At 41.4% G+C, this 17,170-nt stretch overlaps 1 protein-coding gene across 2 annotated transcripts in view; it reads left to right on the forward strand.

Annotated features, from left to right (window-relative positions):
• The window catches only part of LOC117145310 (octopamine receptor beta-2R), a 43,293-nt gene that overhangs the window by 22,607 nt on the left and 3,516 nt on the right, over positions 1-17,170 (forward strand). Inside the window, exons 2-3 of one of the 2 annotated variants that reach the window (XM_033310903.1) lie at positions 10,720-12,144; positions 15,481-15,579. In XM_033310903.1, the coding sequence (XP_033166794.1) occupies positions 11,585-12,144; positions 15,481-15,579 (659 nt within the window). In that variant the 5' untranslated portion in view covers positions 10,720-11,584. The remainder of the gene's footprint in view (positions 1-10,719; positions 12,145-15,480; positions 15,580-17,170) is intronic. The other variant, XM_033310904.1, reaches the window with a different exon arrangement.

Below are 17,170 nucleotides of genomic sequence, written 5' to 3' on the forward strand. Positions count from 1 at the left end.
CTTTCGGTTGCGCCAAATGAATTTTTTGGAGGAAGTGCTGACATCGCATGGCAGGCAGTCCAATTGCGACGGCAACTTTTCAATATAACAGCTCTTTTATTCGGCAACTCCGCTGCTGATTGCTCCCCCAAGTCAAATTCATTCGTCCCAGCTTCCCGTTCGTTTAAATTGCATTGGGATGATTGGAGCTCACCTGATGCCGGCGGTTATGGTTTAGTTCAGTTGGCTTTTATGACCGCTCCTCGTTTGTTCGCTTGGCACTGGCACATAAAAATTACGCTGATTATGCAAGTGGCTCCAGTCATGACTTTTATGGATTTCCAATGAGCCTCTAATCAGTGCCTTCGATTTGCTTTCGCTTTCGCTTTTGCTTTCCACCTCACTGGCCACCTCGTCATCGGCAATTGATGTCAACTAGCGAACAAAACGGGTCGAACTTTCAGCCCTGATTGCTTTTTCAGCCGTCGCATCGTCTGATGTTTTCTTCTTTGAGATTCGGCTGCCAATTAGTGAAGTAAGCCGGGTCTAAATCGACGCCGAAAGGCCACAGTATCCGGCTTACCAAGTGCAATGGCTGCTGCTCCTGGCCCCTGGCACTTCCGTTCGGCACACATCCAAAAGGATTTGCACCCATGAGCCGCCATTTCGGCCACATTTCGGTACAAACAGGATGAGCCATAGGGGCGGTTTCGGGAAAAGAGTTGCATTTTCATTCAAATTTCCAAGCGCTTTAATTTGTGCATTTGTTTGCAGCTTTGTTAGACTTTTCATTTCATTATTGCGCAGCATGGGGAAATCAGAGATTTTTGGATGCATTCGACCAACTTTGAGATACCATGTACATAAACCAATTTAATTTTCAGTTCTTTTATATCTGCTTTTTGTGGAATATATGGAATTAAATTTTTCAATGCATTCAAAAATTTCGAACTTAAAATTTAAATTTACGTTTTATATTCTTTCTATTTCCATAATTTTCAAGAAGGTTAAACTAATGTTATAAACCTTTTGTTGTTTAACAAATTATCAGTTAAAAAGCATACAATCTATTACACCCATAAACTCCAGAATTGCCGGGGTACATTTAACAAAACCACTGGCAGGGATAAAACTGGGCGTATCCAAAGGGGGGAGCTTGTTCGTTATGTGTGCAAAAATCACTTTTTGACCATGTTTGTTGTTTTGGAGCAAGCTTCAGGGACACATTATTACGGAAAAACAGGGCACGGCGCAGAAGTTGGGTAACTATGAAGTAGTACGAGTACACTCGAAAATGGAATCTGTTGTTGGGGGGGAACTGTTAATAAATTTGAGCCCCTTTCGGTGCTCCAGTTCCTCCAGTTTCTAGTTTCAATCTTCAACGAGCAGGGCAAAACATTTTGCCAGCCTGGATTTCGAGTCGATGAAGTTTTCGCTACCCCCAGAAGCAAACAGAAAGTTTCCATCCCAAAAGCGCTGAACCCCTTCCCACCCGAAACACACATCCCATTGCATTTTGTTGAAATGCTTTTAAAATTATTTGCCTGCCAACAACATCTGTACATGTATTAGTGTGGGCGGGGCTCCCCGAGTGTTAGTGTGTGTGTGCTTGTAGTTTTTCTGTAATTGCATTGCCTTTTTGTGTCAGCCGGTTGGACATCCTGCAGGGCTATTGTGTTTCGTGTTTGGCCGCTCGCCCCGAATATGGACCAAACTAATTTTGCGGCATGTCTGCTTAAGTAATTGCTTAAGCTTTTAATTTACCAACCATCACACAGTGTACACAGTATGTGTACAAAACTATAAAGTGAGCGCACATGCAACAAGATTTTGGGCCATTTGAGTGCTAAATTTAATATCCATCAGAGTTCATCTCTGACCCATCGCTCATCGCTCCACTTGGGCTCCAAATTGGCGGCGGGGTGGTTGTTGCCGCTCCCCTGCGGTCTTCTATTTTATGCAGCAGCTTTTTGCGGTCTGGTCGGCAAACTGGAAAACCATAATGGTATTTATGTGCAAAAATTAAAATTTTGCCAAGCATAGAAAACGGATTTTCCTAATTGCTCGTCGTGCGCTTTTGTGCGTGTGGTTTCTAAGCAAATCCGCTTTCGTTTAACTACATCTGCTTTAGATATACACGCTACAAACTCCCTCAATGGACTCAAACTACACGGAACTCAACTTAAGGGAAGGGAAGATACTCGCCAAGCATATGATGCGTAGGCAGCTGGAGTACACATATATACATATACATATATATCGCACCCACAGTCGTCGGTAAGCTGCTTAAAATTCAAAGTTTCCGATGATTTGGATCACTCAAGCGAGTCGGGAACAGGCTGAGGCCATTAGCAAAGGATTTGATTGGACCCGGGGTCTGATGTAAGGGGCGCCCAAAACACTCTTAAGATCCTGCAGCTCCATAATGGCCAGGAGAGTCAGTCGGTGGCCTCAACCGCCAACCATTCGCATTTGCATCTAATTGTCATGCATTTTGGGGCCAAGACCAGCCATGCCCTGCAAGCCACGAAGTACCCGGATTGGCGTTGGTCCGGGTTCGAGTCCGAGTCTTTCATAAATATTTATTCCCATTTCAATGCATAATTGCGAAACTCGTTTTCGCATCGCCGGCGAACGGAGAGTAAAGTAAACTCGCCATTCTGCCAATGTTTTCATGCCCTTTGCGGTTCATATCCGAGGTTTTCCCAGCTTTTTATTCTTAAATTGCCTGTCGAACTGGGCATCTGAAATGAGTTTGGCTTTTGAGTATAATAATGGCGGAATATATTGTTAAGCAAACTGTTAAGTTATGTCTTATATTCAAAGGTTCTGAGTATTTTAGCTTGAATTTGAATAATTATTTGAGATGTTCATTTTCTAATTCACCTTAAATTTATATTATATTTATACTTTTATTGGGGGTTAATTAATTTTATGGAGGTGTCCGACATTCCCATAATATTATTTGGGTTGAGGAAAGTTAAAACATGTTTAATATTTCCTATGATAAGCTTTGAATTAAAAGGGAAATATAATTGAAAACTATAATTTAATATATATTTCAAAAAGATTTCATTTCATGGTGTCGTAAATTTTCAGCCAGCTTTGCGCTTTTCGATCAAATTTATCAAAAACTAAAATTTTACGCCGCGTTGAAGCTGAAAAGTTTCAAAGATGTACGCTCCGAGTATAGTTCACTCTTCCAAAATCGCGATTTCGCAGTTTTATCACCAAGTAAGCCATAAAAGGACGAGGCCACAGATGAAGGGACTTTAGTCACGGATTTGCTTCGGCAACCAGTTTATTTGAATTTGTCAACACGGACAAGGCCATCAGTGCTTGGCTAACTGGCTACGAGTACTTTATTTTTGTTCAACACCGAATAACGAAAAGTGAATGGCTGAAAAGCCAAGTGAAAAGTGGAAAGCGACGAAACACACGACCCACTGAACGAAATGAAAATGCCGGCGCAAACACAAATTTTTTAATAATCAAAACGCAGAGCGGCGAAAATCGCTGGCCACGCGTGGAATGCGAAAAGCCAGCGTGGAAAGCGGAAAATTCGCGTGTGTGTGGCCTTCGCCGAGTGTCTCGTAGATTTAACGGAATACGCGCCATAAATTATAATATAAAGCATATAAATTCATTGCTTTTGATTATTTCGTTTTGACGACTTTTGTGTGTGCCGCTTTTCCTTTCCTTTTTTTATTTTATTATTTATCTTTTTGGGTATATTTTATTGCCTGGCTTATGGGCGGCTCAAAAGTTGTTTTAGTTTTTTCGGGAACCTCGAATGTTAAATTCCGTCGGTAATGGCCCAGTCATAAAGTCGTAGTGGTAGTATTGCCGGAAAATACTTTGCATACTTCCAGGCGACCCCAATTTTCCCTATTTTCCCCCAGTTTCCCAATTGTATGACATTGCGAAAGGCTCCATGTTCATCTGGCTCGCATTCCTCGCATTTTGTGGAGCGTCGAGCGTCGACTGAATTATTTGATAACCTTATTTGACTTGCCCCATAATTTGATGCCATCGTTTGAGTTGGAGGCGCCCCAAACAAGAATGCCAAGCAGCTCGCATTCAGGATAATTCATATTTCGGGCTTAATTTCCCATGTAAGTCGAGGCCAGGTCTTCTGTTTGGCCAAATTCACAAGGATTTTGGGCCGAAAAGGTGGTGGCCTGCAGGCACTTGTCATATGCATTTTCACTTTCCGACTGCTTGGCATTTAGCTCAACTAGCAAAACTTTGACATTCGCATGTGCGAAGCTCGGGGATTGAATGCGAAATTGGGTTAGACAGCAGAAGTTTTTGAGGGCGGTGGTCCTGCTGCCTTGAGTGAGCATCGAAAAATCGAATCGAAATTGTTTCAATTTTCGCAAAATGGCGTTGAACTCGAGCGGTGTTCCATGAGTCATTTATAAACCCGGTTTGCCAGGCACGATTTGTGGTTGTAAGATCCTGGGACGGGATGGGATGCTATGGCACCGAAACGGAAACGGAAGTCTCGCCGGCATGAATATGCATGAGACTAAGATCCTCGTTTTGCGAAAATGCCATGACTGTCGCCTGCAGCTGCAGGTGCCATTAGGCACAGCTGGGAATATACTTCAGTTTTTCCGAGGGAAAACGAGGGAGAAGGCTTTTCCCTGCCAATAAAACAAGGCGAGCTTAAGCTGTTTTCGGGCTATCCTTGCCATCCTTGGAATGGGTACCTTAATTTGCACTACATATCTGGGTTTTGTTTTTCGCTTTTTGCCATTCGGTTGCAGCGGAAGAAAACATCATCAATTTGCTGATATCTGCAAGTAAACACTCCTGCTTAAGGACTTGGTCTTACTTCCCTGCTGGTCCACCTGATGGACTGACAAATGCCCTGGTTAGATTAATGACCGGTTTTATGGTCAATGCCAAAGGAGGAGTAGGCTAAAGTGAAACTTTATTGTAAGTAGATAGGATTCATTAATAAGGATTGAAGTATGAAAGGAGTTAATACAAGAAGAACTTAAATTTTAAATAGTAAAAAAAAAAAAAAAAAAAAAAAATAAAATAAAATAAAATAAATGTAGAAAAATATACGAGTGAATACAATTTATTATTAAACAATTATAGATATTGTATAATCCTGATTCACACTGAATTTCATCATCTAATGATGTAACGAGCACAATGGCTCTGCAAATAAAGACTGATGGCTTTAGGCCAAGTCTTAGTTAATATCGCAATAGACAGATTCAGGCCAGCTGCCTGCAACAATACACATAAATTTGACTGACAAGCGTGAGGCATCAGTTTTAGGATCCGCGGAGAAGAGGCTACGCGAATCGAATCGAGTGAATGGGCCAAGGACCAAGGATAAGTCGAGGACTCAAAGCCACTTAGGCGGACTGTCAATGCTAGACAAGCGCTCATTAAGCCCTGACCCCTGGCATTGAAATGATAAGGAGTCAGACACATTGAGACGTCATCCTCGAAGGACCAGGGAATGTGGGAGGTCACCAGCTTGGGGTGGCAATAGAGTCCTTCCGTGGGTTCGTCAATCAGCGCAACGCTCGCAGAACTTCTGACAGTTTGCTGTCAGAGGCAGCACAAGCTGGAAATGACAAACGGAAACGGAAGCGAGGCAAGCAGCACTTCTTCCTGCAGGCTGAGTGGGTCCTTCTGCCCGCTCTGTCAAGATCCTGGCACCAGAATGGCAATCCGAATGGAGGCACAAGATGTGACGCCTCCTAACTCCAACCGATACTCTGTGTCTCTGCTCCAATCAATTAGCAATTTTGCGTTTGAGGGCCAAAATGACGGGTGATTCTTCGGCGAACAATGCGACATTGTTGTGCTCACACTTCCCCTCGAATGTTTCGCTAAACAATTTAATGCCAGTAAGACAATAATGCTTATTAAGCAATTTTCATTAATCGCTGCGCCACTCGACGTTCGACGCCACAATCTCCAGAGACAATAAGCGAGTTAGAATAGGGGAGCGCAAGTCTTCTGTGCTGTACACAAGGAAAAATGTTGCATTTCTCTACTTAATATATTTCATTTAAATAATTTCCTTCAAAAATAATATTATTTAAAATTTAGAATAACAATATATATAATATTGTATATAGTATATATATGTATATATTCATCTATACTCGATAATTTCTTCACAAATTCGAAAGTACTTTTACAATTATGCTTCATCAATTGTTTCCTTTTGTGTAAGCTCCTTTCCAATTTCCATCGTGCTGGCAGAATAGAGCACGTTAGAGTTGAAGTGGCCTGGTCGTGAAATATCAAGGCAATCGATCTATGTATCCCCACGCACCACCGCCCCCTGAATTTTCCCCCTTTTCCATGGGTATATTGTATCGAGGCTGCAGCTTAAGTGTGTGTGCGAGGGGGAAAACTGGGAGCAGGGCGGGCAAAGAAGTAGAAGGGATTCTATTTGTGTTTGCTTTGGTTTGGGTGTTGACTTTGACATTTGTTTTGTGTGGCTTATCCTTCAGATTCGCCCAGGACCCCCCAGTCCACATGGCCATCGCCATTCTCCCCATTGAAGGCACCACCACAATGGGGCATCAATCGGCGCGCATTTTTTGCCGTCTATTTAGCCAAGTTTCGTTTTTCATTGTGTGGACTTTGTGGATGTTGCTACAATGGCTTTTAAATGGCCGCTCGTGTTTCGCTCAGCGCTTTGGGCCCAAAGAGCCCCAGATCTGGACTACTTCTATTTCATGGCTGCCTACTTTACGGCCAATAAAATCGCAACGCCTTGGGCGTCCTCAGTTCCCTCCATTCTAAATCGCTTACAGTTGGCAGCCTGGCATATTTATCTATGGAACTGGAAATTGAAAAGCGTTTTTCCACCCCTCCTCACTGTGTGTATGTGGCAGATTTGCAGCGAGGAAAGCGTAAATTAAATATGTAAAAGTATTGCCAGTGCATACAATATGAAATGGGACATGGCAGCCGGGTGACTTGGGGCTTTATTCATGTGATTTATTTGCAGACTTCGTGAGAAAATTGGACGGGATTCCATTAAACGATCCAGAACGTCACTTCTTCATTGATGGAATGATGATGCTGTTGTGCTGATTATAATGTTCATTACGATCAATCCATCATGAAAATCGCCTTTAATCGCCTCACGATTTATTTGCATTAAATGTGACTGCGGACAATCCACTTCAAAGTTGATTTCGCTTGGCTTTCGGCTTTTTTTACGGTGACATTTGATGGTCTATTTTGTCAGTCAAGCTCCTTGTCAACACAAATGAATTTACCAAACAAAAATTACCATAAAGGGGCAAACCACTGATGCCGTATAAAAAACTTTTAATGAAATTAATATTGTTTTCGCTGAGCCAATGAAAAAGAGCAAATATGACTTCTGCTTCTTTTTAGTCAAGTGACGCAGGCAATTAAATAAAATGGATTTTATTTTCATCGCTTTCAATGAACATGAATGCTTTGGAATTGCGCGGAATCAATTAAAGCATTTCTAGAGCCATATTTGTAAACCGATTTTGGTGTTTAAGTCAAAAAGTTTTAAGGGTCGAGTGCTCACATTCCTAACATATTTTATTTAATTAATATAAATTTTAAAATGCTGAAAAGTAATGAAATGAGCAAATATATGTAGCGACAATTACATTCTATTTGGTTTCTTTGTATGTATATGATAATTATTGTACTTATTTTTGCCATATCTATTTAACAAATTAACTGAGTAAATGTATTGTGACCGCATATTTTATTTGTAAATACACAGACTAATATAACAAATGTATAAAAAACGAATTGACAATCTTCCCATGTTTTTTTTGCCAAAGAAATTTTGATTAGATAAAAACAAACAAGGAAAGTTAAATTTACTTGTCCTTTAATTAATTCATATATTTATATTACACTATTTTCCTAAAATCTTTTAAATGTTATTTAATGAAAATATTTTCATAATTGGCCCGTCACAAATTCCTTGCATTTCTCAACAGCCAATTTCATGGCAACAGAACCCTAATTAAAGTTGGTCAAATTAAATGTGTCTCTTAGAATTTCTGAGGCAGTCGGAAATATGGAGTCTTCACTTTTCTTCAAAACGGAATGCGAAATACATTCTGTGCAGCACAGGTGTATTTGTGAGTTGAACGTGGGGCAGGTGGGGCAGGTGCAAATGTGGGCGAGTGGCAAATTGCCAAGAGCAAATAAAAGGCGACGCGCGGAGGAAAGGGAATTTCGTGAGTGCGTGTAAGTAAAAGCGAAAAGTTTTGTTTATTAAATAAAAATAAATGCAAGTTAATTAATTAAAACTTTAAACAAGATAGAGCATGCGCGAAACTTTATTTTCCACATGTGGGGCAGCAACAAAGTGCTGCAAAGTGAGTTAAGCTTAATGAGCTGGGCTCAGGGTGGATTCCATTTTGGAAAGGAATCTCACGGCACTGGGACTTCATTGACATTTCCCCTGCTTGCACCATAACTACTTGCATACGCTATGTGCCGCGAAATTTGGCAACAATTTGTTTTACACAACCCAGAAACTAAAACATGCGAGGCCGTCCAATGCCAAGAGCAAGAACAGTGTCGTCTAGAATAGCCGCAATTATATATATATATATGTATCTAGAATGTATACACTTGCAGAGTACGTACGCAAGATTTTCAAATTAAATTTAAAAAATGATTTTCATGACATTAACATTGGCATTTGGCTGCCGCTAATGTTCCTGCCGATGTGTCGGTCGTTAACTGCACGATGGAAGCGTCGCAAATGCAGATACAGAGAAGCAGGTACAGATACAGATAGAGATACATATAGAGCTATAGCTACGAATACAAGACAGCTGCGTCCGGCGCATTTAGGGGCTCCATAGCTCGTGCTTCCGTTGCCGGGACACTGTCATCGGTTGTCACTCATCCGTTAACCTTCCCTGCGATTCCGTGTTTGCTGACAAATTCGCTGGGGGAATAAACAGATACAGATACAGATACAGATACATATACTATATACATATATGTCCCTCGGTATATGCGTCTGATTTTCGAGTCCCAACCCTTTTGCTCGACTATCCCCTCTCGGTACTTGGAGAACCCATTAATTAAATCAACTTTTAATCTATTTATACATAAAACTGAAGGAAATTCGTTTTGCCACAAAATTAATTATACGCCCACGCGCCTTTAAATGCGATTGCCGCCGCCAGCCAGTGCAAAATTATAAATTAAGATATTATAAAAAAAGAGCGAGAGAACACATCTAAATAATAACAACAAGAAGGCACGCCTTTGATGAGCTGGGCATTAATGAAAAGAAATTGTTGTATTTTATTTATAAAATAAATATATATATATGTGCACGGCAAGCAAAATGTTTTCCAATGTTTGATTTTGTTGCTTGCCAATATTTATATGTATGCTTAAGTAATATTCACTTTCCACTCACATTTTCCATTTCCCTTGCAGTTGCTCAACTTGGAAAAGCGCCAGGGCGTGGCGCGCCATATGGCTTGACTCACTGCGGCAACTTCAGCGCGTGTGGACACTTTCATTTCCCTAATTAACAGTCTAACCGGGAAATTCGAAGCCAAAAACCGAAACCGAAAATCAAAAAATTCCAAAAGCAAAACGCAAAAATCAACGCGTTGGAAATGTGCAATAAATAATACGAAAAATAAAACCCCTACGCGAGTGACCAACGTATAATTTAAAGCTCGTGGCCACCAAAATGCGAGTGGCCAATTTGTTGTACGTACCATTTTGGCAACAACCACAGCTGCGAGCCAGAACATCAAACAGTCGGCCAAGATGCGAGCGTTGAAAGCGTGTGCGAACAAGAAAATAAAACATCATCATCAGGAAATAAATTCGGGAAAAATGAATAGAAATATAAATATAAAGCGATATGAATAAATACATGGACTAGCACATAGCCAAAGCCATATTCTAAATGAGTGCTAGGGGGCAAAAAATGGCATAGGACATAGGCGGGGTTCTGTGGGGGGCCGTATTGGGCCGAAGATGCCGCCCAGAGCGGAATATACACATCGAGATATAGATTCAGATATGGCGGCTGTATGCTAAAAGGCATTTGAAGCGAATGACATTCTTTCGCCCAGCTGTTGTCATATAAATCATAGCTTTTAAACAGGGTGTGGTCTTTAGGCTTTTGTTGCTTAAATTACAAGTTTAAAGAAATTAAAGTTAAAAAAGTTAAATTCTATTTAAGAATCAAGGTAATTTAAATTTGAAAATATATTTTAATTGGCATGTTATAGAAAAGTTTTAATAAAAAAGTTTTAATTTAATTATATATATGATAGATATTTGCATCTGTGCAATTCTCTTTCAACTGCCTTAACCTAATGATCATATCGTATATTAAACATTGTTTAATAAACGTATATTAACTTAACAATATTAAATGGCTTATTGTTGACTACATCCGTTAAGACATAAACAGTGTTTAATAACACGATAAAAAGACACACCCTGTTCCCATCGCATAAATGTGGGCAAAACACGCACAACATCAACAACTCAACTTCTGCGTCAGTAAATAAACAAATATTGACTCAAATCGATACAAATGCCAGCGGCAACAACTAGATAATGCACAAAAGTGATTATAATCGGGGCAACAAAAAAAAAATAGAAAAGCGAGCCCATGTTTTTCCAAGCTTTTAATAATGTGTTCTTTTCTTTGTTTTTTTTTTCTTCTTTCCTTTCTCGATGGAACGAACATTTATGGCACAGTTCCAGGAGGCCATAACATCGAATAACAATATCTGAATTAACAGCAGCAGAACTAAAAAATCAACCACTTGGCCGAAACAAACTAAAAATAATTCGAAGCCCGAGAAATGTTAAAAATAAATCCAAAAGAAATCAACGAGTATTTTTCGGCGGCAAAACAAGGCGGCGGCAACCGCAGCAGCCGCGGTGGCAAAGAATATGAACAGAATTAAAAGGCAGCCGCTTGGAGGCTAGGCTACTAAAAAAATATATATTAAAAAAACCAAAAAGAAAAAAAACCCAATCAGCGAGCAGAAGCAGCAAAAGCGAATTTACACAAAAAATATCAAAAAGTAAAATAGAAAATAGAAAATAGAAGCCGCACAACAGTAAATAGCCGAAAAAATTGTCGTCCAGCCCGAGGTAGCCTCTCCATCAGCGGCGGAGCAGGCGGAAAAGCTACGGAAAATCAACGGAAAAGCGAGGCCATCACAAGAGCTCGCGTGGGCGGCGTTGGCTGGCAAGGACAGCGGTTGGTCGTTGACGTTGGCAGCGTCTGAAACTGAGGCGGATTCTGAAGCGGAGGAGCGGCGACGTTGTCGTGGCCACGCGGTTTACGCTCCACGGTCCGCGGGCCACTTTCGCGAATCAATTTCCGTTGCGGTGGCCGTTTCAGTTTTGGTTTCAACGTCGCCGGCGCCACGCGTGTCGTGATTTCCCAATGGCGCTTCCTCCAGTGGGTGTTTCAACCTAAAAGTGCGATAATAAAATACGAATCTGCCACACAGTGTTACTAAAAAGATAGAGAAAAAAGATAGAGAGAGAGAGCTACAAGCCAAAGATAAGTTATAAATTATAGTAAAATTAAAACCAGACAACGAGACTCATGTTGTTGTGCGACGGACTTGGCCCGGAGCCACCGCGGCAAAGGCATCGAAATCGAACCAGTGCCGCCAGGATTAGAAAAAGACCCAAATGCTGCTGCGCCGATGGCAGCAGCGGCAGCGGCAATCAGGCGGAGCAGCCCGGCGGAGTAGTTAGCAACCCAATTAGTTATGGCCAAAGTCTGACAACATTGGCGCGGGTCACGGCGGCCGCACTGACCACGGCGGCCATGCTGCACACAACGAACGCCCTGGCTGCCACCGGCTCATCCAGCTCATCCAACTCTTCCACCGGCGGTATAGCACTGCCGCTGGGCACTGCCACACCTGCCACACACGAACTGAATGCCACACAGCCGTTTGGCGGCACGGGTCTGAACTTCAACGAAAGCGGCGCTGGATTAAGTGACCATCATCAACATCAACAACACAATCCCGACGAGGATTGGCTGGACAACATCGTTTGGGTGTTCAAGGCCTTTGTCATGCTGCTCATCATCATTGCGGCCATCTGCGGCAATCTGCTTGTTATTATTTCTGTGATGCGTGTTAGAAAATTAAGGTGCGTATACGTGATATTTCAGCTGCTCCTCCTGTTAATTAGCTGTGAAAAAGCAATTAGAAGTACGCGCACTCCGTGTAATTCTTTCGTAATTTGCATAAAACTTGATTGCCAATTTGGCAGAAGTTACGAGAGGGAAAAAAATTACAAAGCGCTTGGCTTTCTATGCGCGATTTTCGTCAACTTTGCATAAAATTCATGCACGTCCATTTGTATCCCTTCCATTTTCTCACTCAAAACGTGCTGCAGGACCTTCTTTTACTCGCTCTCCCTGGTCCTGTCATTGCTCGTCCTTCATGCTCGGGTCTCATGCTGACTCCGTGTCCTTTATTTACTCGCCTCATAATTGAGCATCTCAGCTTTGTTCTATCCTTCGTTTCGGCATGAGACTGCAGTATTTACTCCCACCATTTAGCGAAAGGAGGCGGCCACAACAAAAGAACAGAGAGATGCATTATTTTAATGACAAATTAACTTTCATGACTTTATTCATGAATCCAATTTGCATATTAAGAGATTCTTAATTGGACGCCTGGATAATGATTTAATTTGACGAAATTCATTCTCCATCAACCTTGCGCTTGAATTTAAATGCAAAATTTAAATGGCAACCTAACAGGCCGTAAATACTTTACATTCAATTCAAATATTTTGTTTTAGTTTTGGAATATATTACTTTATATAGGCTGACCATTTAACTAGCAATCCAGTTTATTTTCATATCCGTTTCTATCTAGAACTTGTCAATTTCTCGCTGCGACCTCGTTTTGCTAATGATGGGCGGAGTTTTTGGGGCGGTATCCTTCGACGAAAATGACATTATACGAAAAAGAAGAAAAAAAGGAAAACTTTTCTAGTGATAAATGATGGGACATCAGCTGGCTGGGGTTCGCTAATATTTTTAGTTATGCCTTAATAACTGGCGGGCAAATCAATTTAGCGCTTCATGAAGCCGACGCAATCAAAAGTTGTTTTCTGCCTGACAAACGCTCGGTTATTTTTCCTCGATTTTTTCGCTGCTCAGCTTTAGACGCAGAATTTTTCTACCCATCAGAGGAAAAACTTTAAATGCTCTTAGCCCAAGTTGGCGAAGGGCAATGAAGCCAAAAGGCGAAACAAACAAACTTTGCTAGGCGGCACAGAAAAACGAGGCAGCAAAAAATTATAATGAAAGTGGGGGCGGGGTACGAGGCATAATTAAGGTTGAACCTCGCTTAATTCCTCTTTTTTTTGCCCTTACTGCTAATGAGAAGCGTTTTATTTTTTAAGTGACTTGCGTGTTGCTGGATTTTAGGGCTCCAGAGCCAGGTTCATCCAATGATGATGCCGATGGATGATCATCAAGATAATTTTCTTGCTCTTATAATAAACTTGGGAAAAATAAAGCTTTGAGGCCCTTCGGTCAAAGGATTAACTTTTTTTTCAACAAACTTTCTATAGAAGCTTTTAAAGATAGTACATTAAAAATACACCAGAAAGATTTACATTTAATTAAAATCGATGTATAGTAGAAGCCAATAAAATAAACAATTATACGTTTGATTCGAATCAATTTAAGATCGTACGAATTTTTGTTTATCTCTTCCCTTTTCGGTTTTTAAAGAATTTAAAGAGGTTCAAATAAATTATTTGTTAAAAAGTGACTATCATGCGGTAATTAATACACACAAAAACGAAATGCGAAAACTTTTTCAGCATGGTCAGCTGGCAGCAAGATTCTATTGTTCTGAGCGGCAAATATTACGCATACGTAGCGTGAAACTGGGAAATATAAAAATGTGCAAAAGTTTACAAGCACAAAAAAGGCGCACACACCCAGCTAGAAAAGAAGTGACAATTAAACACTGCGAGCTTGTAGCTCAAAGAGAAATGGAACAAAAACAAAATGCATGCTCAACACGAGAGTGGGTGGTGGGCGGTGTGGGAAAAGCTGGAAAAGCGGGGGCGGTGGGTGCTCACAGAACAAGTACAAAAACAACACACAGCCAGCGCGGCAACAACTTTGGCAATTAAGGCAGCTTATGGTTTTTATGACAGCATAAATTTAAAATGTTCTATGCCAAACAATAAAATTGCGCTTTCTTCTCAGCCCCACGCCGCCCAAGCTATTTTGGCGGCGATGAGCCGCAGCGAAAAGTGCTCTAGATGGCGAGTGTATGAGCAGATATATCTGGATACTACGGCTATATATGTGTCTGCTTTAATTTGCCATTAGAGCAGCGTAGGGAAGGGGGTGGAAAATAAGGGGGGAAACCGAGGCTCATTAACACAGCGCCTTTCTCCAGAAGGATGCTCGGCAGCAGCTTTTCTCTTTGCTATTTTTCTTAAATTTAAATGGCAGGCAAATTATCTGCAGTTCAAATCGGTGGGTGAGGGGCAGGGAGTCGCTGAGTAATGGCGTAACATTCTCAGAATGGCGTCGATTTGTTGCAATTAACGTCTAAGACGCTGAAAGTTATTTAAGTAGTAGCCTGAAGCAAAACAGATTACCACTGCCAACTTGAAACTAAGTACAATAGCCCCAGAAGATGAGATTAATGCAACTTAAAGGCCACAATCAGTTTAATGGATAAGAGAATAGCTCTTCGTTTTTAGATATAGCTTTTATATGATTTTTATTTAATATTCTTTCTTTGACTAAACATTGCATTTATGTATATACAACAAATATTTTTCTTTTATAAACTTAAGTTGAATGAAATTATTCGGTTGGTATATTACCATAATCGTGCAAAAGTTTTCGAGTGCAGTAAATGCTCAATTTTGATTGCAAACTTTTCCCATTTGGCTTAGTGAATGAAGTGAATGAAAGGCGGCCACCTGGAGTTCAATGAGGCAGCTGCACTCATCCGATTTGAAAGTCCTCGGCCAGCAACTGGTGCAAAATTCTAATTGGCACTCGGCTTGGAATTCAATTTAAATAACAAAATAGCCATGAAGTGGTATAGGTTTGCGGTTGACCTCGGCATTTTCCTCCGCCCACTTGTTTCCCGTTTATATCAGATTTTCGTTGGGGCATCGGCTTAGCCCCCCTTGGGGTCGAAATCGTTCGACATCGTTCTCGATTCTTGGACTGGCTTTTCAATTATACTCCCCGCTGGCAGCAGAATGCAATGGGGTCCAAACTGTCAACTCATACAAAAGAGTGGTTACCCACCAGCCAACAACATCCCCCATTTCCCCACTCAGCATCCCCATCACGCATTCACTCATATGATATATCCTGATTAGCCCCCACGGGGTGCACGAAGGACCCCTCTCGCCTCGTGTGCTATATGTATGTATTGTTGGATATTGTCCTGTGATTGCTAACATCTCGTTCTCTTCTCTTTGCAGAGTTATAACGAATTACTTTGTAGTTTCCTTAGCCATGGCTGATATAATGGTCGCTATTATGGCCATGACATTTAACTTTAGTGTGCAAGTAACTGGGCGGTAAGTACAACAACAAACAGTAGGAAAAAACAACAAAATTAATCCCCCTCACGCACACACACATCCCATACACACACACACAAGGCCTAGACAGAGCAACAAAAGCGAGCAAAACTGTTGCAAAAATTACAGCTGCAACCAAAGCCAGTCAAGGTGGGCGGGTGGTCGGCGGTGGGCGTGGCAGTGGCAGAACAAACAACCAAAAACAAAAATCCCTGAAAAATGAAAGCAACGTTTATTTATGCTCCTGTGAATGTCCCTGTCTGTGTGCGTTTCTATGGACGTGTGAGTGTGCCACCCACTTTTGGGTGGCTGTGCGAATGAAATGCAAATGCAGAAAGTCATCTTTCAGTGCCCATGTGTGTGCGCATTTGCGTTCAAGAACTAAAATGTGAAAAATAGAACAAACAAAGAGGCATTCGTTTAAAATACGATTTTAGAATACCCATTTTATGTATGGTGGAATTACCCTTAGAGCTTTGCAACTTATGCACATATAACTTCACTGAAAATAACTTTCAGTAAAAAAAAATCAAATGTGAATCTAATCTGAACTAAATTTTAGTTTCTTTTAAAGTTGAAAAATAAATCTATTGCTTACCAAAGAACCTGAAAATGTACGATTTATTTCCAAAAAATATTTAAGCCAAATTCTCCAAATTCAATTAGTAATATAATTTTTAAGATTAAAACAGCCTAAAATACCCCTCAGTACAACAAGCAAGTAAAAAGTGCCCACTGAGAGGGAAACGACAACTTTGAAAAGCTATTCAAAAGGACAAAAACCGTCAGAGTGTGACATGGTCACATCCTTCACGCCGAACGTCCGAAGGACCGACTCCTTCTATGTGTTCCATGTGGGTAAAGCGATATGTGCGAATGTGGATATATGTTGAATGTATGTGGATATATGTGCCATGCCAAATGCAGCCGACTGAGCTTGGTTAATTATGCATGGAGGCTGGCTTAAAGGACGCGCTTTAAGCTCGACTTCACCAACGTGGAAGCAGTGCAAATGTTTACAATGTCACTGCCAGTTCCCAGATGACGATGGTCCCGATCATGGTGCTGCTAATGGTGACGATGAAGTGGCGGCCAGAGCCCCCCATTATGTGGCACTTGCTGGCAGGCCGAAAAACTTTGGCCAAGCGCGAGTTGCATATAAATTGGCATCGGTTTGGCTCTGGCAACAGCCAACTCGCCGCCACTTGGCATTCATTAGCCATTTTACCTTCACAGTTGCCAGTTGCATAATTGCAGCACGAGGAACTGCCATTTCATGGCTTAAGTGTCAAAACCGATGGCGCGCCCGCCCCAAATGGCAATGTAGTGTAAAGCAGCAAAAACCGGCGCGCAAAAACAGCCTCGTTGGATAGTCGAAAAGTTTTTGAAACTGATGCCAAACGGGGCGCCCGATAATAAATTCCACTGGCTCCTGGCCCCAAAAAGGCCGGGTATCCGCCCCCACCGAAATGGCCAAAATGCGGAGTGGCAACCAAGGGCGACGGCAGAAGCGACAGGCGAACAGCGACGACGCAAGTTTTAATGAGTTTTTCATGCAGCGAACAGAGTCGCCTCCGCTTTCCTTGCC

The sequence above is a fragment of the Drosophila mauritiana genome, chromosome 3R (genome assembly GCF_004382145.1).
Source record: "Drosophila mauritiana strain mau12 chromosome 3R, ASM438214v1, whole genome shotgun sequence".
In the NCBI taxonomy this organism is placed as follows: domain Eukaryota; kingdom Metazoa; phylum Arthropoda; class Insecta; order Diptera; family Drosophilidae; genus Drosophila; species Drosophila mauritiana.